The 22,306-nt window shown below is 42.8% G+C and overlaps 10 protein-coding genes across 10 annotated transcripts; 6 read left to right on the forward strand and 4 right to left on the reverse strand.

Moving 5' to 3' along the window:
• The first annotated feature begins 2,855 nt into the window (after window positions 1-2,855).
• On the forward strand, window positions 2,856-3,659 carry V1512DRAFT_34074 (uncharacterized protein). Its single transcript, XM_066918346.1, has 2 exons — window positions 2,856-3,427; window positions 3,516-3,659. The coding sequence occupies exon 1, from the start codon at window positions 3,021-3,023 to the stop codon at window positions 3,420-3,422; it is 402 nt and encodes a 133-aa protein (XP_066770819.1). The 5' UTR covers window positions 2,856-3,020; the 3' UTR covers window positions 3,423-3,427; window positions 3,516-3,659.
• Window positions 3,660-4,724: 1,065 nt separating this feature from the next.
• On the forward strand, window positions 4,725-6,534 carry V1512DRAFT_227178 (MFS general substrate transporter). The gene is made up of 2 exons (XM_066913869.1): window positions 4,725-5,190; window positions 5,237-6,534. The coding sequence occupies exons 1-2, from the start codon at window positions 4,928-4,930 to the stop codon at window positions 6,465-6,467; spliced, it is 1,494 nt and encodes a 497-aa protein (XP_066770820.1). The 5' UTR covers window positions 4,725-4,927; the 3' UTR covers window positions 6,468-6,534.
• A 48-nt stretch (window positions 6,535-6,582) lies between these two features.
• On the forward strand, window positions 6,583-7,057 carry V1512DRAFT_264739 (uncharacterized protein). The gene is made up of 2 exons (XM_066916749.1): window positions 6,583-6,699; window positions 6,748-7,057. Exons 1-2 carry the CDS (start codon window positions 6,682-6,684, stop codon window positions 6,946-6,948), a joined length of 219 nt encoding a protein of 72 aa, XP_066770821.1. The 5' UTR covers window positions 6,583-6,681; the 3' UTR covers window positions 6,949-7,057.
• On the reverse strand, window positions 6,961-7,746 carry V1512DRAFT_271756 (uncharacterized protein; the record flags this gene model as incomplete). Its single annotated transcript, XM_066917659.1, has 3 exons — window positions 6,961-7,535; window positions 7,585-7,684; window positions 7,744-7,746. The coding sequence occupies 3 exons, from the start codon at window positions 7,744-7,746 to the stop codon at window positions 6,961-6,963; spliced, it is 678 nt and encodes a 225-aa protein (XP_066770822.1).
• A 21-nt stretch (window positions 7,747-7,767) lies between these two features.
• On the forward strand, window positions 7,768-9,208 carry V1512DRAFT_34139 (uncharacterized protein). The gene has a single exon (XM_066918347.1). The coding sequence runs from the start codon at window positions 8,014-8,016 to the stop codon at window positions 9,034-9,036; it is 1,023 nt and encodes a 340-aa protein (XP_066770823.1). The 5' UTR covers window positions 7,768-8,013; the 3' UTR covers window positions 9,037-9,208.
• On the reverse strand, window positions 9,002-11,190 carry V1512DRAFT_264744 (uncharacterized protein). The gene is made up of 3 exons (XM_066916750.1): window positions 10,360-11,190; window positions 9,384-10,315; window positions 9,002-9,340 (listed from the first exon to the last, which is right to left on the reverse strand). The coding sequence occupies exons 1-3, from the start codon at window positions 11,044-11,046 to the stop codon at window positions 9,091-9,093; spliced, it is 1,869 nt and encodes a 622-aa protein (XP_066770824.1). The 5' UTR covers window positions 11,047-11,190; the 3' UTR covers window positions 9,002-9,090.
• Window positions 11,191-11,282: 92 nt separating this feature from the next.
• Window positions 11,283-12,250, forward strand: V1512DRAFT_276911 (Alpha/beta knot methyltransferase). The gene is made up of 2 exons (XM_066917887.1): window positions 11,283-11,587; window positions 11,637-12,250. Exons 1-2 carry the CDS (start codon window positions 11,315-11,317, stop codon window positions 12,111-12,113), a joined length of 750 nt encoding a protein of 249 aa, XP_066770825.1. The 5' UTR covers window positions 11,283-11,314; the 3' UTR covers window positions 12,114-12,250.
• V1512DRAFT_227191 (uncharacterized protein) lies at window positions 12,140-16,126 on the reverse strand. Its single transcript, XM_066913870.1, has 3 exons — window positions 16,039-16,126; window positions 15,632-15,983; window positions 12,140-15,581 (listed from the first exon to the last, which is right to left on the reverse strand). Coding segments are annotated over exons 1-3 (3,666 nt in total). The 5' UTR covers window positions 16,041-16,126; the 3' UTR covers window positions 12,140-12,269.
• Window positions 16,127-16,620: 494 nt separating this feature from the next.
• V1512DRAFT_264749 (cytidylyltransferase family-domain-containing protein) lies at window positions 16,621-18,471 on the reverse strand. Its single transcript, XM_066916751.1, has 6 exons — window positions 18,362-18,471; window positions 18,102-18,276; window positions 17,699-18,050; window positions 17,305-17,651; window positions 16,931-17,260; window positions 16,621-16,875 (listed from the first exon to the last, which is right to left on the reverse strand). The coding sequence occupies exons 2-6, from the start codon at window positions 18,249-18,251 to the stop codon at window positions 16,717-16,719; spliced, it is 1,338 nt and encodes a 445-aa protein (XP_066770827.1). The 5' UTR covers window positions 18,252-18,276; window positions 18,362-18,471; the 3' UTR covers window positions 16,621-16,716.
• Window positions 18,472-18,610: 139 nt separating this feature from the next.
• On the forward strand, window positions 18,611-22,306 carry V1512DRAFT_34194 (armadillo-type protein). Its single transcript, XM_066918348.1, has 4 exons — window positions 18,611-18,708; window positions 18,759-18,840; window positions 18,887-22,083; window positions 22,135-22,306. Exons 1-4 carry the CDS (start codon window positions 18,700-18,702, stop codon window positions 22,261-22,263), a joined length of 3,417 nt encoding a protein of 1,138 aa, XP_066770828.1. The 5' UTR covers window positions 18,611-18,699; the 3' UTR covers window positions 22,264-22,306.

The raw sequence follows: 22,306 nt of genomic DNA on the forward strand, positions 1-22,306 counted from the left end.
GATTCTTTGGTATGTCTGACACAATCAATCCATGACAAAGTCTGAAATCGAAACTTGTAAGCATCAGTCTTCGTGCTTCTAGCTTGTGCAGCACCATTATTCAGTACTTGAAGTTATTTCGAAATAGTTTATGATAAAATTGTGCTCGTTACTGTTACATTCTTATTCAAAACTTGTTCCTTCTTTAAAACGCCATTAACATCGGCACAGGGCATTGAAGATCTTTCGAAAAAAGATAATGAATTTTTAGACGTGCTTCGCCGCCTGCTACGGAAAATAATAGTCTGGTAACAGTCTCATTGCTTAGATGTAAAGCATTTGTAAGAATCTTGAGCCATCACACTAGCTAAAATTGGAAGCCGCGCAAACGAATAACGCTGATCAAGCCTACTGAAACGACTCTGGGTGTAATCCAAGAAACCACTGTGCGTATTGAAGAGTTGAACGAGAGAGTATATTAGAAGGTTCTTTATGTAGTAGTAGTCTTGTCCTTAGAATTCATGGCGACCTCTCGAGAAAGAGCTTCTTATATAAATCTCTGCTGATTTATCCACAACGTTAGGCTTCAACAGTAAATTACTGTTTTGTCAAGACCTTACCCAAAGTAAAACCTTAGAGCCCTTCATTCATCTCTGCAAAGTTGTCAACTAAGAAATGTCAAATATACCTCAGGTTGAATAACTGATTAATACGTTCTGGATGAGCACTGCAAAATCTCGATACCTTTAAAAGCACGGCAGCTGGAAATAATTAAGCAGATCCCACTGGGACAAGCTTTTGTAAAATGTGTAAAAGAGTGTGCTTTCTGCACGTGCGACCTTGTAGCGCTAAATTGCAAAGGACTGAAACGTGATTTAGAGAAAGTACGACTATCTGAAGACCAACTTGACCGATCAATATGAGCGCGTGAAGAGTACAAGAGTCAAAGGTTTACTTCCTACGTAAAACAAAGAGCTCCTTGCATCGTTTAAGTTGAAATTGCTTCCACTATTGCCATCGACAAAGACTTGCTTTGCGGTCCCAAATTGCACTGCGTGGTGGAGTAGCTGAGCAAGACGGATGATAGCAAGATGTTGACGGTACGACCCTGTACACTGTGTTTAATATATTTGAGTATCAAATCTGAAGACCATAATTCAAAGCTTTAACTAACGCGCTGACCAATTTCTATATGAGAAAAAAAAAAAAACAACAGAAATTAGCAAGCAGATGGAAGTTTCAGAGAACACGTTGTTGGATACCAAGAGGTATCAAAGGTCTTGTGCAGAAACACCTTGACCTCTATAGCATAGGAATGTAGTCTTGTCGTCCTTGTCGTCCTTGTCGTTAACCTGTTTTAAGAGGTTATCGGGCTTTGATTTTTGCCTTAGAAAAGAATTGGGGAAAACTGTGTCGGCATCTTCACTTAAATCTGTTTTTACACCCGTCGTGCTGCGAGAAATTTATGCAGTGCACATTGACACGTGAATACAGAGTTTGCTTAAGTTCCTAAACAACGGATTTTGCGATTGTTTTCTAACTGAATTGCTAATTATGAAGTACGACTTTCAATCCATTTGTGATTAGGTAGTAACTATAAAACTTACTCATAATCTTTAGAACTTAGACAAAAGGATATAAATGTGCAGTAGCGTATTAAAGATGCACTCAACAGGCACCATATTCCAAGATGATTTGCTCAATTGACTGGAGGCGTTCTCTGCATCACAAATAAGATGAGTTTAAACTTTTGCCAGTCGTCAGCTCATTATAAGATTAGCAAAGTTCCGACATTTTGAGGCACTGTAGCGTGTTTTATTTGCAAGCATAAACAGCTACATAGAGAATTTGTAACTACAATGCAGACGATAGTATTATGTTCATCGGCCGCGATGCGGAATAATTTTAAATTACAGTAACGCGAAAAGAGATAGTGAAGACATCTTATGAGTGCCACTAACTTTGAGTAACTAAATAATCCTCATTTAGCGAAAATTGGCGCCGTAGGGCGCCGGTGTCAGAGAAAAGAGGCGTCGGGAGTGTAATTGCTGTTTTTTTTTCTTTTGAATATGACCAATACCATGTCAAATATGGCTGTACTTGTGAGTCAGCAGCGCGGTGCACGCAATTCGTTTATCTTGCACAGATCACCGCCAAATAAGACTTTATAGTGTGCGACAAACGAGTTCAGTTCAAAAACGTCATTTTAACTATCGGAGCAAATTTGCGGGTAGTGCGGCGCAACGGCCTTTGCTTTTGTACGAGGGCCTGTCAGGAACCTTAAGCTGCTCTTTCTTTCATCGTGAAGTGTAATATGTGCGATACCATCATATTGAAGTGATACCTATTCTTTGCTCTTCAAACGTGATGTGTATGAATGTTGTGCGATTTCATTATAATCTAGCTTGCAGGACGTACTGCACTAGCCGCATTGGTAGTGGTCTTGGTCTTTCTGAAAATGACATTTTCGCATACCAATGGGCATCACGGTACCTGCTTGTCTTTTAGTGTTACTCTTCTGAACTTACAATATTAAGATGTTTATTACTTAACACCTTTTTCGCCAAGTTTTGCAAAACTGTTTGTACTAGGTTTTCCTGAGGTCTGTCATCAATACTGTCTAGTCTTCTCTGTACTCATATTTCTGCAACTTGAAACTCTTCTAATCAGGATGAGTATATGCTCAAGCTTTTTACAGCATTGCCTCTAACGCTTGACCGATGTCTGCCGTGCACAAAGACAGAACTGCCGAAAACGAGACAAAAAAAGCTGTCCTTACTATTGTTGCAAGCGAAAGCGATGACAGGGGAGCTCAAATGGCTAATCTGACGAAAAAGAACAAATGTATGAAGATTTGTCTACTTTGGCTGTCTACACGAAGACAAGATCATTGATTGATCGTATGGCAATCGCCGGAGATATGAGCGATATCTTGCTGAAGGCGACTGTCCTAATGAAATTCGTTGGCCCAGAAGAAACAGCGGACATTCCGACATTTGAAATTAACTACTTGTATCGATATAAAATTTCCGACCCACGCTATGGAGTGCATCAAAAAATTAGTCCAAGGCGAAGAGGCATGGGGACAGGGTTTGGTCAACTACGACCTCGATCTCGGACTTGAGGCCACAATGATGAAGTACCACTCACCATATTCCGAGGCCCGAGTGGTCTGCAAATTAACAGACGATCTTACTATTCCGGTCGAGACGTCTTGTGCATATGTGATTGGTCTCGTCTGGGTCGCTACAGGCGCATGTATCAACCGGTGCAATATTTTTCCGCCAGATCCACTTTACTTTCGTCTCAAGTTGTGCAGCTCTTACTTCCGCCCGCAGACAGCTTACTGCCAATATATTATCGGCATGGAAGATCAAAATTTGAAAATACCAGCTCAACTTGAACTCAGGCTCGTGGACATTCAAAGAGCAAATCACCACTAATGCCGGTACGCAAACCCCAGTCTGGGCACAATATTTTCCTGCCATTCGCAAGAAAATTTTTTAAGGTCAAGAATGGGCTAAAGTTGGTTATAGAATTCTCGTGAACATCGTATGCCAACTGTTTGGTCTCGATATTTCTGGTGTGCTTCGCCGATGTGCTGTCTACCGGTCCAGCACAATTTGTTAAACAGTCCTGCCTATTCTGCAGCTTAACACAACGTTGCCTATTCTCGGAAAAAGCGCAATGTGAACGGTTGGAGTGCGACGGATTTCAACAGACTTACAATTTGACTTGTGCGCTCAGTTCTGATGGCGTGCTCGGTGCCGAGCAGTATAAGGCTGACTCTCTTCCCTATCTTAGCGCGGGATGGTACACGTATTTTCGTATGATATTTGTGATGTACACGTTTGCATTTGTGTACGTTTTCTTGAACGAGACTCGGACATTTGAAGAAGCTATTGTTGGCACCTGGCGCGGACTGTGCAAGAGCGAGAAGCTAATGTATTTTGAATACCAGGACCTGTTGTCAGTTCTCGTGCGCGAGTACAAAGAAGGTTACTGATTGCTGGATCTTCTCGATTCTTGCTCTTGCATCCGCACTCCCGCTTGTATCGTTATGAAGGTGCATCCTACTACGATTTCTGTCTGAGTTGTTGTCAGTGGTCATAACCGTACGTTCGACTCCCTTTACCCACTGGTTGAGTGGTGTTTCCTCATGGAAGCGCTTTTTGCGGTCTCACTCCACTTTGCTCGCCAATTTTCGTCGGTTTTTCGCTATTCGGTTCCAACTGAAATCTGATGTACTACACATTCTGATTTTACTTGTCATTTGTGTTTATGTACTACATCCACACAAGATGCCTGACATGATAACAAAAATAGAATTACATCATTACGTCTGGTATCCCGAAGGAATTGCCTTTCTAGGTATTCTTATTCTCTTGTCGCTGCAATATTGTCCCGAGTTACTTGTATGGTGAGTGAACACTGTCTCTGTGGCGCAGGAGTTGACGGAGATGCACAGCCACTAAGAAGTGTCGACCCCGCAGTTAGCTATTCTGAGTCTGACTGAAGGCTTCGGGAGTAAAATATTTTTCTTTCAAATTAAGAATCAACCAAAATAACGGAAGCTAAACTAACGTTGCACTTTTCTTATATATTCTTTGAAGCGTAAAAACATGGGGATAGAGTTATTAAGTTCTCGGGATATGCCCTGAGTTTAGGGAAAAAAAAATGTGTTGGAACAAAATTAAAGTTCAAAGCTAGCATGTATTGCTTAATCTGCCCCGCGTTTTTATAGTGCACCCCACAATTGTGTGGGGTAGGTTTACCGGGGATAAGCCCGGTCTAACGTGAAAAAGAATCATTACCCCACTGGTGTTATCAGATACAGCCAAAAACATTTCGGCGTCTACCCCGGTCTGGAATTACGCTAGTAATCACATTGTATGACTATAAATACCACGCGAATTGACCTAGTCGTGGATCAAACGGTGATTAAGCAATGAAGTTTTTCGAGAAGAGTGAGCAAGTACAAGCTGCTGCCGTTGAGCGACAGTCAAGCGATGTCCCGGTTGAGAATGCGGCTCAGATAGAAGCTGAGATAGTGGACGCGAAAAACGACGGAGAATTCGTAGAGTTGGCACTCGCTATACCTGACTACGTTCCTGGAACTGAAGAAGAGCGCAAACTGGTTCGAAAGATTGATTTGTTTTTGTTGCCCTGTATTTTTATCATGTACTTTTTGTCATACATGGACAGAATCAAGTGAGTCTTTGGGAGCATTTAATGGTGGAATACTGATTGAAAATAGTGTTGGTAATGCGCGAGTGGCAGGGTTGCAAGAAGACTTGCATTTGTCGTCTGGCCAGTATTCAATCGTGTTGATTGTAATGATCATATTTTACGTTGCTGGCGAAATCCCGTTGAATATGATTTTGTCGAAATCGCGTCCGTCTGTCTTTCTGCCGACGTTAATGATGCTATGGGGCGTATTGACATGTCTGATCTCGTTGGTCAAGACATACCATCAGCTTGTTGGTATTCGCATTCTTGTCGGTATCTTGGAAGCTGGGTTTGCGCCTGGTGTGCTACTTATGTTTTCGTCGTGGTATAAGCGTGATGAGCAGGCTTTACGGTTTGGAATTTACATTTCTGCGCCTGTCATTGCTGGTGCATTTGGAGGTGTTATTGCTGGAGCAGTCATATCTAGTCTTGAGGGCAAGCATGGAATAAGAGGATGGCGTTGGCTTTTCATTGTCGAAGGCGCAGTCACTGTTTTCTGGTCTTGCTGTGCGTTTTTTCTCTTACTAGATTTTCCAGCCAAGACGCGGTATTTGAGCGAAAGAGAGCAGCTGTTGGCTGTCGCTAGACTTCAAAACGACTCAATTGCGCATCCAGTCGATGGTGTTGCTGAGATAACACATACTGAAGCTCTTAAACAAGCTTTGTTGAATTGGCGAACTTGGCTGTGTACTCTTGGCTACGCCATCATCACCGGTACTTCCTCTCTGTCATATTTTTATCCGACTATTGTTCAGAGTTTGGGCTACAAAGGTAGCAAAATTCAATACATGACTGTTCCAATCTATGCGGTTGCATTCGTGTGCAATCTTTCGACTAGTTATGCAGGTGATCGAAAATTCAGACCGTACCGAGCATATGTAACAGCCGTGTGGATGGTGGTGCTCACAGCGTCGAGTTTGATCATTACGGTATGTTACAACCCGCGTGTGCGTTATGCATTTCTGGTCTTCATGACGTCTGCCGTGTGGGCGACTACAGCGGCAACTCTAGCAATCAGTTCTACTACATTCAGTTATATGGAACACGAGTCGCGAGCAATCAGTCTTGCAACCGTCAACAGTCTCGGAACGTCGGCCACAATCTATGGCGCATTTTTGTTTCCATCGAAAGACAGTCCCAAGTACATCATGGGGTTCTCGGTCATCACAAGTCTTTCATTCTTAGGCATTTTTGTGTTTGTGGCGTTGCAAATTTTGAACAAGAGGTATCCTGGTAAGCCATTAAAGCGGCATGATTAAAACAGCAGATCTGTAATTATGTATGATTTATTTTATTGTAACATCGTTAAATTAATTTGATTTTCGCGGGTCTTGTGTCGTTTTTGTAGCTTGTTTGTTGGTATCTAAACTAATAGTAGAAGTAAATTATTCGTCACGTGCAGATACTGCCCCATTTCGTATATTTAAATCAAAGCAAAATGTCTTCTGCTATGTTTAACTATTAAGATAAAGGATGAACGCGATTGATGAGGTAGGAATAGTCATTTACAATAACAAACAAACGTACTAATTAGAATAGAAACATGAGGTTGACAAGACCGCAGTGATCGCGATCATTTCAGATGTTCTAAGTCGACTTGAGTCAAGACCAATGACTCTCCAGCGTTATGTTCTATCAGATGATAAGATTAACGACATGCAACGTCGGACTCTGTTTGCTGCAGTCGAACGAGCTTTAGGTCGACGATTAGTTGGACAGGATTTCGTTAGGAGAGAATGAGAAATGAGGTTTTTATCTGAACAGTCGTAAGATTAAGTAAAATGCCAATAAACAGATACAAATTCCTCCATAGAAGAAGACCTTGTCTTGTTTTGCTCTTCGTTCAATATATTTAATTGTTTCGTTTGATACTCCAAGCGTATTGGCTGCACTATATAATTTTCTCTGAGTTGACTTAAGCATGTTTTTTTGTTCAGTCAAGTCACCAAGAACAGCTCGACCTCGTTCAATAAACTCATCAAGCTGATCTGTCGTTCTTGTTAAGAATTCACGCGGAATAGCAACGGCAGGAACGGATTGATTGGCTGAGATTGAAGATGAGTTAGAAGAAGCATAAGGATTATCTGGGGTCCCTGATTGATGTGGTCTTCTGCCTAATAATTCTGCTCTATTCACACTTGTCAAAGCTTCTTCTCGTTCTCGCTTTAGCTGTTCGAATTGAGTACGAGCATCTGCAGCTTCTGCTCTAAAATTTCTAATTCTTGAGAATGCTTTGTCTTGCTTATCTTGAATGACTTCTCTTCTAGCAGCAGCATCATATTCATCTAATGATCGTTGCAAACTTGATAATGTAGCTGAGATCTGGCCTAATCGAATTAACAACGTCGCTACTTTAAAGCGCCATATATCTTTCACCTTGTAAAGCTAAACTTGTTGTCGATGGAGATTGAGCAAAAGTTTCGAGATCCGATTTGATTGACTGTGATTGTTTAAGCGCATGATTGAACAATGCATTCTTTTATTAACAAATTAGATGACAGTTTTCTTTTTGACTAAAAATTCATTATTTCATACCATTTTTCTTCCCTTTTTTTATATTTTTTTAAGTTAAAAACAAAAAAAAGTTCAGTTGAAGAAATAACGTTAAACTTTATTGGTCTTACCTTGTTGGTCTTGCTTACTATATATAAGTGTACTGGCCTAGACCCAAAACCGGTTGACATTTTAGACTATAAAAGTTAGCGCCACCCGACTAATTAATTCAAATCATTTGACAATATTTCACTTTTTACAAAACAATATATATCAACAGTTACTTAATTTCGCTTTAAATTAGCTACAAAAATGTCGGGTTTTTTTACTCAATCATTTCCACCAGAACCAAAATTCACTGAGGATTCGATTTGCAATTCTCTTGCTGGAAAGGTCTTCTTAGTTACTGGAGGATACTCTGGAGTTGGTTTCGCTCTTTCGAAAATTTTATGGGCAAAGGGTGGAAGAGTTATTATTGTCGGTAGAGATGAAGCTGCGTATGAAGCTGCGAAGACTCTAATTGAGGCTGCTCCGACTTCGTTCTACTCAACTCAGAACCCTCGTGCTGGTTCACTCGAATTCTGCAAAGTCGACTTGGCGGATTTGACCACTATTAAGCCAGCAATCGAGACGTTGCTCACTACGCTTGACAGACTTGACGTTGCATGGTATAATGCTGGTGTCATGCACTCTCCTGCTGGGTCTACGACAAAGCAAAACCTTGAACTTCAATGGGGCATTAACGTAGTCGCTCATTTCGCTCTACACAAAATGCTCATTCCAATTCTTAATAAGACGGCGGCATCTGAGAAGTCAGGCACGGTCAGAACAGTTTGGGTATCGTCACTCATGTCTTTCCGAAGCCCGAAGCCGTACGGTATTAATTTTGAAGACGTCAACTACAGGTCTACAAAGGGTGCTTCATCGCTCAAGTACGGCCAGTCCAAGGCTGCTGCTGTTATTCTCGCACACGAATACGCCAAGCGCGCAAAGGAGGAAGCTTTGATTGGTGAAGATGGTGCAAAGAAACCAGCAGTGGTTTCAGTTTCGGCCAACCCTGGAAACCTAAAAACAAACCTTCAACGGCATCAGAATGTCGTCTTACGGACCCTTTCAAACGCTATCCTTTTGTACCCGCAACGACTAGGTGGGTACACAGAACTTTTTGCTGGTCTCTCACCTCAGATTGGGGAAGAAGATTTCAACGGTCAATTCGTCATCCCGTTCGGTCGTAAGGGCAAAATGTGCCGCTCCATCGAAACGGGGCTCAAAGAAGCCGACACCGGCAAAAAGCTGTGGGATATGCTCGAAGAAGAAGTCAAGCCTTACATTTAAACTCATTCGTTATTGTCTTTTTTGTCGTAAATTACCGATATAATACCCGAATTATCATCGCAAAGTAACTGCGCCGTACAGTGCATTCACATCTTCAATGTTATACTCCATACCAAGCAACTTGTGCGCACACTCAACCGTCATTTCGTCCAGTCCAGCATGATATACAGCACCGTCTGCAAACGCTATCCGCGATAGTCCAACAATAAACTCGTGTCCCGCCACTGAATCATCAAGCGGAGCTCGTTCGTCGTTCGTTTTGATTGTGTACAGCAACTTTGTCATTAATCCAATAAGTTCAGATCTACAAATTAACCCTGTCAACAATCCAAAAGACAAAATCTTACCTGTCGTGATTGCCGTCAAGAAAATTAGTCCTGTAAATATAGTCCAACTGTTCAGATATACCACACATCAACCGAACGCAAACTGTCGGATGTTCACATAGCAGCTTCAATCCGTTTGCTGTCTGACTCAACTCAGTCAGCGTTTGACTTGCCTGCACCATTAACTTCACTGTCGCAATCTCGTTCTCGTACTCGTCAAAATCTGCATGATCGTCACACACATATCCGCTAACCGCATTGTCTGCCAACATCCCACTCAGCTCGGCCACAACTGCAAATTCAATCTCCTTTTGCTCAGATCTTTCAGGTACAACTGGTCCAAACGACTCGGCAAAACATAGAAATTCCAGTGCCCGCGCAATCTGAGTCTTGTACTGAATCCCTAGCAGCTCAGACACTCGCACACTTTTCAGCAGTCGCAGCACAAATTCGATTGCCACAGACTGCGCTAATATACTTCCGACAGCTTCAGCATCATCCCGTCGCCCGGCAGCGCATTCAACGGCGGAGGCAAACACGTCCAGAATAGAAGACTGTAGTCGCGACGCAGGGTCGGTCGTGTATAGCATGCTCCGCGATTCAAGCTGCACAAATCGTTCCTGACAAGTTACCACAATTGACTGCAGCATACCTAGCTGCAGCTCGTTCGCATCAAATTGCATGACAAACCTCAGCACTTCCAAAAGCAAGCAAAGCATCCTACTATCCTTGACAGCGTCCTGTCTCCAAATGTCAAGAATCCTCAGTAAAATCCTATTTTCTGCGGTCGCCAGATCTGCTGTTTCAGCTGTATCAAGACTTGAGAGAATCGCTCCAGAAAGTGTTCCACTGTACGCGAAGTCCTCACCAGTCTTGAGCTCAATTTTGCATTGCGTCATAACATCGAACGCTCGGTCATCATTGACTTTAAAATTAGCCAAACTCAGCAGGAACTGAGTGTCAGTATGTTTGCACGTGCCCGTTTAATGCCACTCACTTTGTACTTTCCAGACTCATTCACAGTATCATTCCCAACATCATTCCCACGATAGTTTCCAAAATCATTTGTACGGTTATCTTGTACTTTCCGCCGTTTCTTGGCCAACTTGATTGAAGACACAGTCAGGTCAAACCCGTCTCTAAGCCCGCGGTCCTGCCGTCTAGGCTTAGTCGGAGACAAATCCTGCTTGCTATTCTCCTTAGCTCTGACCTTCTCCATCGCATCCTTCACGTCTTGCTCCATAAACCTGCGCTCGGACTGTAGCCGCTCAATCTCACCTTTCAACGCTGCAATTTCCATCAAATGCTCATCTTTTGCGCTTGCCAACACCCCACGTAGATTTTGCGTCGCATGGTCATGTGCTGCCGTGGCTGCACTTAGTTGACTCCGTACAATTGAGATCTCTCCATTCAAAGTATTCAGCTTTGCGATTGCTGCATCTTTCGCATCATTCGCCCGTAAAATCGCAATCTTCAACTCAGCTTGATCCCCTGAAATCTCTCCCATTCCGCTCCTAATGATCCCGTCCATGACTTCCTCATCCGCATTCTCATCTTCCACGACTGGTCTGAACTGACTAAAACTGTACGCCCTTGCCTCGAGTTGTCGTAGCTCTGACTCTTCATACTCATCTGTGAACCCAAACTCGTCGTCGTCATCATTATTGCCTTGATTACCAGACATTTGTTTACTTTACCGCATCAAAGTTGACGCGTATTCATGCACGCGTCGATTCACACTGTACCTTCCCGTACAACCAACCATTCAACATTCACTAATTAAAACTAGTTCTGCCCACGCATTAATCGCTTAACTATAAAATTGCTAAACTGGGAAATACTCTTACAAAATAAACTTTTCAATATAAAACTAAAAATTTTCTAACCTCCCAACGCTTCTCTCTCATCACGACTTCTTTCTCCAAATCATCACCGAAAAGGACAAAAATAAAATGCCACCACAGCGAACCCCACACCGGACCAGATCAGATTTAGACGTACCGTCTTTTGTGCCTGAAGCCGCGGTTCCAGTACAATCACACGACAAAAATACCCAGCGTCTCATCGTTGTGCTCTCTCAAGCTTGCCTAGAAACTCACAAGATACCGTCCAAGAATGGCGCACAAGGTGAAAGATACGCATTGCTAAATTGTGATGATCATCAAGGTCTACTTAAGCGAATGCAGAGAGATATTGCAGATGCAAGGCCGGACATTACTCATCAGGTAAATTATTCATCCACCACCCAAAAGACTTTAATTAATATATTGACAGTGTCTTTTAACCTTGCTCGATTCTCCTATAAACAAAGCAGGGAAACTTCAAGTTTACATTCTCACCGCAAAAGGAGTCTTGATTGAAGTGAACCCATCGGTCAGAATCCCTCGTACTTTCAAGCGCTTCTCAGGTCTCATGGTCCAACTTCTTCATAAACTCTCCATAAGATCAGTGAACTCTCACGAAAAACTTTTGAAAGTCATCAAAAATCCAATCACAGACCATCTGCCTACAAAATGCAGACGAATCACTCTCTCGTCAGACGCAAAACCACTCAAGGTTCAGGATTACGTCCAAACTCTTGAACCCGACGAAAGCATCTGCGTTTTTGTCGGCGCAATGGCTCATGGAACCGACGACTTTGCTGACGAATGGGTCGATGACAAGATTTCGGTTTCCCAATACTCGCTTTCAGCTTCAGTCGCTTGCAGCAAGTTCTGCCACGGATGCGAGGACGCTTGGAATATCATGTAATTTGGCTTGGAAGGTGTTGTCTTGTTTTGAGCTATGGATAATTTGATTGTAACGTGCCTACTCCAGCATACAAACAGATTAAATGTACATTAACTTATTCAACTTGTTTACAAATGAAATCTTGTGACCAACTGGAAATGCAAAATCATAAATCTATCACTTCTCCTTCTTCACTACTAAGTCCTCGGCACTCTTTTCTTCGTGAATCGCAATGTCTTTCGGCTTATAGTCTGAAAACAAGTATTTCAAACCAAGCTCAATTACCCAGCTACCGCAAAAGTCCAAAATAATCGCACCCGAAAGCCGGACTTTGAAATCAGTTACCATCGGCACTAAGCGAAGGTTTTCGTTCATCTCGGGAATCAGCTCGCAAGCACCTGCAACAGCAAGCGCACCCGCACTGGTCAAACCCCAAAACATAGCCCGGTTTTCGGAAATGTTCTCCCGGAAAGGCCGACCCTGGTAGTTAACGGCCACGGTTGAGACCTGTTGTCCAAGCTGCAGCAAGTAAATCGCAGTATTCAACAGCGAGGGCTTGAACTCGGCCTCAAGATCAATGTCATCTTCCCTTGGCTCGAGAATGTAAGCGTGTTTGGTGATGTAAATCAACGTTGCAATGTGAATCGCAAACTGCCCGATAATGGACCCCATAATGTAAAAATTAAAAATACCTGGCTGCGGACGCTCCTTAGACAGTTTGTCGACTGCCTTCGCTCGAGAAATCGAGAAAAAGCAAACTGACATCAACATGCCAGAAATCGTCGCTTGACCGTCACCGAACTTAATTCCCGCTAAGTACAAAACTGAAAGAGAGTAGGCAGAGATCAAACAGTTCAGCGCAAGAATCTTGTACATCTGAATTGTCGCAACCAGCGTGCATCGACCCTGTCGAATAATGTGCACAATCGTATTCACGTTACCCAACTTGGATGTGAAAGGTGCTGCCACAGATGCGTCTCCAAGCTTCAATGTTGGAGCCTCGTCCTCCTCGCCTTCGTCAACCATGTTCATCATCTTATCTGCAAATGATGACGCGGCTGCACTTTGCATACCGGCATCCCGATCCATCCGGCCACCAGCAACTGAGGTATATGCCGCCTCAATCAATTTCTCGTCAACTTTGCCTCCCCGTTTCTCAATAGCAGCTCGATAGTGAGGGTTTAACGGGCCAGGTGGATACAAGTGCGCAATAGCAGGTGGAACAGGAGGCTGCTTGCCTCCCCATCGACGAAGCATTTCAGTCTGCTTCTCGTACATCGATTTGAGCTTATCGTTTCTGGCATTTTCGGCGATCTTCTTCAAACTCTCATCCGTACCATTCAACAGGGCCACACCAATGTGCGCTTGCTTGAGCGCACCAACATCGTTTGTACCATCACCGCACATAAGAGTAGTGTATCCGCCGTCTTTCAGCATTGTAAGGATATACTCCTTTTGACTTGGTGACACACGAGCCCATACCCATGTATGCTTGATCAACTCCCATACGTGTTCATACTCAACAAACTTCGCGAGTGCGTATCCAGTCACGCAAATATCATACTTCTTAAACACATCAGGAGAAATAGGAACAGTAGGGTCGACAGGGATAATCTTGGTCTCATCCACATTACGGAATACAAGCGCATGATCGCCGCCATCAGTACCGTCTTCGGGAGCATCCAAAATCAAGACTTCCTTAGTAACAATTTCAACCTCGTATGCAACGTGAACTGCAGTCAATGGGTTGTCACCGGTGATCATAACAACACGATGGCTACTCTCGTTCAGCATCTTAACTGAGGCAATCGCGTCAGGCTTCAAAGGACAGTTAAACACAAGGAATCCGGCAAAATGAAGTTCAGATTCAATGTCCTCTCGAGTAAAGTTGTTGATTTTATTCACGGTGGTGTCATCAGGCAGATACTTGTATGCAAGGGCAAGCACACGACTTCCACGTCGAGTGAAGTACTTGAAAGTTTCTTCGTACTTCTCAGGAACAACCTTCAGCATGGTTCGGATGGTCTCCGGCGCGCCTTTGGCACCTACAAAGTACTTGTTACTGGTTGATGCAATACTAGAAGATCTCTTGAGCGCAGAAGAGAACTGGAACCGACGAAGAATTCGCACTTTAGTAATATGCCCTGTGGTATTGCTCGACTGGAGAGTGTCATTTTTTCCAACTGACCAGCCGAGAGCTTTCACTGTCGATTTCTCCATTGGATCGCCAACAATCTCGCCCTCATCGAGTCGAACCAATGCGTGAGCAGTGCCTAGAACCAAAGTTGTGTTGGGCTGAACCTGCTTAATATCCATAAGATCGCGAGGATCACTTAGAAGACCAGCAATTCCTTCGACTACCAGATCCTCTCCAGTCAAAGTACCAGTCTTATCAAAACAGCACACATCGACACGTCCCGCAAAAGGAATACGGAATGGCTCGGTGCAGTAGATAGCGAACTTTCCGAGAGCACCGAGAGAGCTGTTAACAGCAAGAGTAAGCTCCATTGGCAGTTCAGGAGGAACAACGGAAGTGATAATAATAATACAATCCAAAAGAAGCTTTGACCGCTTACGATCAGTTTTAACACCTTCAGTCCACACGTACCAACTGGCAGCAATGGCAAAAATAAGAAGAAAAAGAATGAAGAATAAAGCCTCGACGTTACCGGCACCTACACGTTCGGTCGAGAAAATCATAGTTCGAACAAGACTACCTTGACTGGTCTCAAATCCAGTTCGAGTAGCGACAGCCAACGCCCCATTGTCGGGAGAAGGCGGAACATGCGCATTAACAGCAGGAGTAATTTGCAGAACTTTTGTACCACCAGAAAGTACCGAGTTTCTGTCGAGTCCGTCAAGTTCCAGTTCATCATCACCAGGCCGCAAAAAGATAGACTCTTTCAGAAGAGGAGTAGACTCTCCAGACAGCATAGCCTCGTTCACAATAGCAGAGCCGTTGATCAAAACTAAATCACATGGAAGACCGGAATCGTCTGAGGTTCGAACGATCGACACAAGCTCACCAGGAAGTAGCAAATCCGTAGTGATCTCGACCCATTGCTTGTTGCGATAGACCCAAATGTTGTACGGCTGAATACCCATACCACGGAATTCAATCATAGTCTTTTGTCGCTGATACACGACAGAGGACTCAAATGCGACAAGCATGAATAGAGTAAATAGCGAATAGTACCACAGTTCATCCAAGAGCCACAGTGCTACGCAAAAGACTTGGAAAACAAAGAACGGTGCAACAGCGTGCTCGTAAAATAACTCTGCAAATGTAGGAATAGGAATATCAAATCTGTTGTCACCAAACTTTCTCTGTAGGTATTCAATGTTGCTAACTCCAGGTGCTTTTTGAAAATCCTTAATGAAACACTTGTCGTCGATAGGGTACAATGGTGGATTAAATGTCTTTGTGTCGGGATCATAAACAAACCGTCTCTTTTGAAAAACAAACGAGTACTCTTCATGGCCATCTGCCTATAAAGGTTTAACTACAGCTTCATCAAACTTTAACCTATATTTTATACCTTTGTATGTGTGATACGGCAAATACTGGGCTGCCCCGAATTTGCAACAGGCATAACACGAATCAGATTCGCCTTGAGCGGATCCGAGGCCTTCTTTGTAGTGAACAATGCGTTGATGTTGACGCTCCAATGGGTCATAAGCCAGAGAAGGGCTTGGAACGAGATGATTGTACCGAGAAACACAAATGTCCATTCTGATCCATTGATATACTCCTCGTATCTGTAATAATAAAAGTATCCAAATAAAGGATATAAAAACAAAAATGGCCAGATGAACGCCCTGAAGAGGAAAGGTAGCGGATCGTGGAGAGACGAGTCCGCTACAATTGAATTAGGCACCAGCTGAGACGGCCTAATAGCAAGTCAGCAAATCTGCAACACACACAATTAAATAATTGAAAACAAACATAATCCTAATAATTATTTCTTGAGTTCAGTTACCTCAAGTTGCAATAAAAGTCGTGGGGGAAAAAAAGGTAACTTGCTCAACCACTCTATATCGAGTAAAGTTGAAACCACGTCTCGAGAAACCTGAGTGAGAGAGAGTCAGGGTAAGCGAGAATCACAAAAGTCACAGTCCGCCACTATTTTTGTGACTGTTATCCACTCGCTCGCTAACAAAATACCTTTTTTTTTTACATAAAAGACTGTACCTTTAAATAAATAAGCGATATATCGATTGTAAAGTATCAAATAGTTTTGTTTATTATCTAATCAAGTTATGCATACTGGAAGTATTCCTGTGCAACAAATGCTTTAACAGTTTCTCACAAAGAAGCAATATCATACAAATCAAGAATAATTACGCTCTTACTTAAAAAAATATATATATACTATACTAAACGAGAACTAAAGTAGGAAAATTTACAGTGCCTACTTCAAGCAAGTAGCTGTAAGTGCTGAAGGATTCTGTGAATAGCTGAACAATCTTGTAAACCATATCACGTATACACTAAAGCTCACCGCTGCAGGGAGCCTACGTGTCCGTCTTACTCTTCTAATCATTCCATTAAATTAATCTTACAAGTTATCCTATAGATCAATGATTGACCCAGCTGACCCAGCCGCCAAAGAACACATTCAGCTTAATGCGCAATATTTTCCAGGCACTTCAGAGTATCTTCAGTGATAGCCCCCTGATTGTACAGATACCTGTGTAACGACGACACAAGCTGCAGTTGCTCAGCAAGCGTAAGACTCTGAATAGCTGTCTCGAGAACACTTCCAACTCTCATGTGATGAGTCTACAAAACGAATGTTAGCGCCTGCAATTTCAAAACAAATTTTAAATGAACTCACTGCAATAAAACTGTCGAAATACATGTATGAAAAAAATCCCATAAGAAACTGGCAATCCATTCTGTCAGTGATACCTCCATGACCAGGAATAGTGTCGCCAAAGTCCTTAATTTTAAAAGTTCGTTTGAGTCCGGAAGCAAAGAATCCACCAAAAGGAGCAATCAAAGACGCAAAAGAGGCCATAATCATAACGTGAAAATAAATTGGCTCAATTTCAAATGTAGCACTCTTCACCACAGGAATCAAAACTGCAGGAACCTTAAAGATCGACTTAACGAAAACAGGATTAGGATCACAGGTCATCCCAGTAAACGCATTGTTCGTAAAATCCTAGTCTGTCAGAAACGAACAGTAAACAATAACATTCTACATACAGTAACGGGGCAGATCATATAGCCCCATTTAATCAGAAAATGACTCAAGATCATTCCAAAAATGATTGTAGAAATCCAAGCACCAACAAATCCCTCAACAGTCTTTTTTGGCGAGATCTTGATCAATGGAGTGCGGCCAAAAGTGATACCACAAAGATAGGCAAATATATCATTGATGATAACCAGCGATGCCGGCAAAAAGAACCAGAACATGCCTGCGAAAATGTTGTTCATAATAAACTGAGCCTGAACAACTACAAGAAGCAGCGTGACGTGAGTGAATCCAAACTGTGCAAATTGAAACTTGTAATGTCCCTTTTCTAGGGAGGACACAAAAATCATGAAACCTAAAACGTCAGCCGTTGCAATCAACACGACAAACACAGTATTGTACCAATAACATAAAGCATATAAGAAATGAAACGATGATGGACAGCGAAAGGCAGAAGGTAAGAATCGACAAGAACTACCTGTTTGAAATAATATATTACACTTTCACCATAAAGAAAGTATATTGTAGTGGCAAGAAAATACCAATTAATCACTTTGCCATATGGCAATTTCTTTTCTCGAGATGGCTCATTAGCCAACGCAATGACTTCTTTAAATGTCAGGATTTGAATAGCGGTAACCAATGCCATGATGTAAATATGCCCCGCTGACAACAGAATAAAGAATCCAACAATCATAACTACAGTCCATATCGCTCGTACAATAAAATTCTGCTTTTTCTTCTCCTTTTCAGACTATTAATGGCGCGTTAGCATGACAATTTCAACATACACAGTCAAACTCACTATTGCAGCTTCTTCCTTCGCGCTGGCAGCATCGTTCGTTGTACTAGGTGGAGACCCATTTCCTGAAACACCATGGGATTTTTTCTTTCCAGAATGGGTCTTAGTGGGCGATGCAAGCTGTTGGCCAGATCCTGATCGTTTTGGTGGCATATTGCTAATGATTTCTAGTTTCTTTCTTTACACGATAAACGGTCAGCCAAAGACTGATGGTAAAACAAAAGCCCTGTTTAGAGTAATATCAGTTCAATTGAGGCCCTTACCAAACTTTCACAATCAATTGGATTTGACTGATGGAAGATAAAAGCAAAAACGACAAGTGCCAAAATAAATTCAGGTCCAGTAACGAAATCAACGATGATGATGCTTTGCGTTCAAACTTTCAGCTGACGAAGTTAATTTGCCGACAGCAATCCAACAACATGCAGATTATAGTTAAGGTTTGAAGCTAGTGCCAACGTTAATAGCTGTCGATGTTGCACGTCAAGACATTTTTGATCCCCAGTTCTTCTGCTCAGAAGTGGCAGCTGCTTGAACAAAATATATTATTTATACGACAGAGCGGTCGTTTTAGTCATACACGACACTTAAAACTGCTACTATGACACAGGTATTCAGAGAATTGACTTGAACGAGTGTATCATTTTAACCAGATCGCAGCAGCCTAGTGATGAAGACAGCTGCCGAGAACGGCGAGCGCTGCTACTGAAATTGAATACCGCGGCATGGAATGGACAAACTGGTAGTTTAACTGTAAAATAGCGAACAGCTGATTTTGATTGTTTTAGATCTTTTTAAGGTGTCGTCGTCACTTGATTCGAGTTTGAAGAAGAATACGGCATTCATTAAACGACTGCGTACATCTATCAATGCCGACAGTAAGTCAGCATTGCTTAAGGAAGTTAGCACACTATCACTGGAGAAATACTTGTCCGAGATAATCAGCGCAGCGGCAGAAGGTTTGTCGAAATGTCGGTTGGCGAATGACATATGGGCTGCTGTTGAACTCATTTCAGCTCTCCATCAGCGATTCAACAAAGCTTTCACTCCGACTTTGATGTTGTATTTACTGCGTGGCTTTGGTGGACCAAATCTACCGCACCTGGCTTCTTTGACAACTGAGCAGCGCGATAAAGAAGAAAATTCAAGAATTACTCGCCAGCGTGGTTTGTTACGGCTGTTGACCGAGTTCTGGCTCTGCGGTATTGCTCGCACGAGCGAAGACGCGCGTCTTGTAGCAGATGAAACTGCCGAAAGCAAGCCACAGTTTCGCAAATCTTCACACCCACACGCTCGCCATGAACTGACTGGTGAACCAATACCACTAGAAGTTTTGCGTGAGCTGCTTGGAACCGACACCAAGGAATATTTATATTTACCACTTGCATCTGCTTTTGTTAAAAGTTTTGGAACGGAGATTCTCGGAGTTTCAAAAAAGAAAAGCGAACGGCAGCAGCTTAATGAAGATGGAGCCATTATTAACACGGGCCAGAACGCGGCTGCTGTCGTACACATCGAAGGTATCGAGGGAGTCATGAGCGAAAAGCTAAGAGAACAATTCTGCAGTGTGTTTAAATCATACTTTTTCAGCTTATCAGTCTTTTTAGTTAAGCAGCACCGTTCTATTAAGGAACAGGAGAAAAGAAATGATGCAGCATATATGCGATCAGGAAAAATTTTAGAGGACAGAAAGGCCGAGTTTGAAAAGATTATGAAATTGGAGGAGCGTATGATTGCAAATACCCAAATACTTGCAGACGCGCTTGATGAAAATATGCCAATTCTTCTCGACGATGATGTAAAGGACCAAGTTGGGTCCGGTGCGTCATTCACATTTAGTAGAGGAGGCTCTACAGTAAACGGGGAGAATGGGAATGTCGGTATCTGGGAAGATGAAGATCAAAAAAAGTTCTATGAAGATCTGGTGGACTTGCGATTGCGCGTGCCTCAAGAATTTTTTGAAGTTGGCAAGAAAAAGGAATCAGATAAGGTAGAAAGCAAACCGTCAAGCTCCGAATTGATTGATGAGGATTTTGAGACCGATGATATCTTACTGGACGACACCGCCTTTGTTGAAAATGATGAAAAAGACGAATCGTTAGCAATTCCAAACCAAAGCATAGGAGCACAGGTTGACTTAGTAACGCTTCGTCTCCAAGAAATGGCGACGCGCGAGGTGGTAGACCAAATTGCGATTGACTTTTGCTTTCTGAATTCAAGAGCATCACAGAACAGACTGCTGCGTGCTCTGCAAGCTGTTCCAAAAACAAGGCAAGATTTGATTCCCTTTTATGCTCGACTGATCGCTACGCTAAACCGTAACATTCCTGATATTGGGAATACAATGGTGGAGTATCTCCAGAAAGAATTCAGATCACTTTTGCGCAGTAAAACCATAAGCGGATCTGGTATTCCGGGTCGAGGAGTGATTGAAGCGCGAGCTCGGAATATTCGATACATTGGGGAACTTGTCAAGTTTAACGTTGTGCCTACACATGTTTCATTTAATTGTATTAAGTTATTGTTGGATCGGTTTGGCAGATCAGAGATTGAAACGCTTTCAAATTTGCTTGAATCATGTGGTAGATTTTTACTGCGAAATGAAGAAACCCAGGCTTCGATGGAACAAATATTACAGGTTTTATGGAAGAAAAAAACATCGCAAAATATGGATGCTCGTGAACGTGTAATGCTTGAGAACGCATTTTACTTTGTGAATCCACCGAATCGACCAGCTATTGCACAAAAGGAGCGGTCGGTCATTGAGCAGTACATACGGAAGCTCATTTATGTTGATCTAAACAACGAAAGCTACCCACACGTGCTGACCCAATTGCGCAAACTGCACTGGGAAGATCTTGAAACTAAAAGGGCTATTGATAAGGCTTTTGCCAAAATCTGGAAAGTCAAGTACGGGAACATACATTTGATGGCTGTGATGGCTGGGAGTTTGGTGAAATATCATCAGGATTTCATTGTACAGCTCGTCGACTCAATCTTAGAGTCAATACGTGTTGGGCTAGAGCTGAATATGTTTAAGTATAATCAGCAAAGGATTGCACAAGCCAGGTTTTTAGGCGAGATGTACAATTACAGACTGGTAGACTCGAAGACGATATTTGACACGCTCTACACCATGGTCGGTTATGGTCATGAGAACGGCCGTCCGCAGCCAGGGATATACATCCCGCTTGATGTACCGGACGATTACTTCCGAATCCGACTAGTTTGCAGCATATTAGAAACATGCGGGTCATATTTTGATCAAGGAGCGGTCAGGAAGAAGCTTAACCTGTTCTTGACGGTCTTTCAATACTATGCGTTTACGAAGCGGACACCACTGCCTATGGAAGTGGAGTTTGACGTGCACGATTTGTTACAGAGTTTGCGACCAGAGATGAAAGTTTGCAAGAATCTGGATGAGGCGGCGGAGCAAGTGACGAAAGCTATGGCTGAAGCATATAAAGACGTGGAGTTGAATGTCGGACAGAGTCGGGAGGGCGAAGAAGAGCGCGAGCTGGTAAATGATGGAGACGAAGAGGAAGAGGAAGCGGAAGAGGAAGAAGATGAGGAACTTGCTACGGCGGCTGAACAGAAGGTAGAGTCCGCTTCAGATTCTGCTTCCAATTCTGCTTCAGAATCTACCTCTGAGTCTGATTCAGGGTCGGATGAAGACGACGGAGAAGAAAAGGAAGAAGAGGAGGAAGCTGAAGAAGACCATGGGAGGTCGAAAGAACCGGTTGTGGATGAGGAGTTTGATCGTGAGTTTTCTAAGATGCTTGCCGAGAGTTTAGAGTCTCGCAAATTTGAGAAACTTGCAACATTCGATGTTCCGTTGCCGATGATGAAGCAGCAGAAATATTCGATTGTCAACATGACCGGTAGACGACAAAGTGAAGACGAAAATCACGAGTTGGTTGCACATACAGGGCCTAAACCAAGCATGCAATTCAGAGTATTGACAAAACGCGGAAAGCGACAACAGGTACGGAACAGTTAATTAGATTTGAGATAAGATACTAAAAGCGATTAACAGGTCCACACGGTTGCTGTTCCAGACGACTCAGCGATCGCCGTATCTACCCGGATGAAGCAAAAGGTTGAACAGGAGGAACGTCAGCGTATTAAGAGGTACGTGCTGAACTATGAGAGAAATAGTCAGTAGAGTTAGCTTTGTAAAATAAAACATCTAATAATCGCGATTACGA

This window comes from Lipomyces arxii, assembly GCF_038497795.1.
Source record: "Lipomyces arxii strain Phaff 12-163 unplaced genomic scaffold V1512scaffold_11, whole genome shotgun sequence".
Lineage (NCBI taxonomy): Eukaryota > Fungi > Ascomycota > Lipomycetes > Lipomycetales > Lipomycetaceae > Lipomyces > Lipomyces arxii.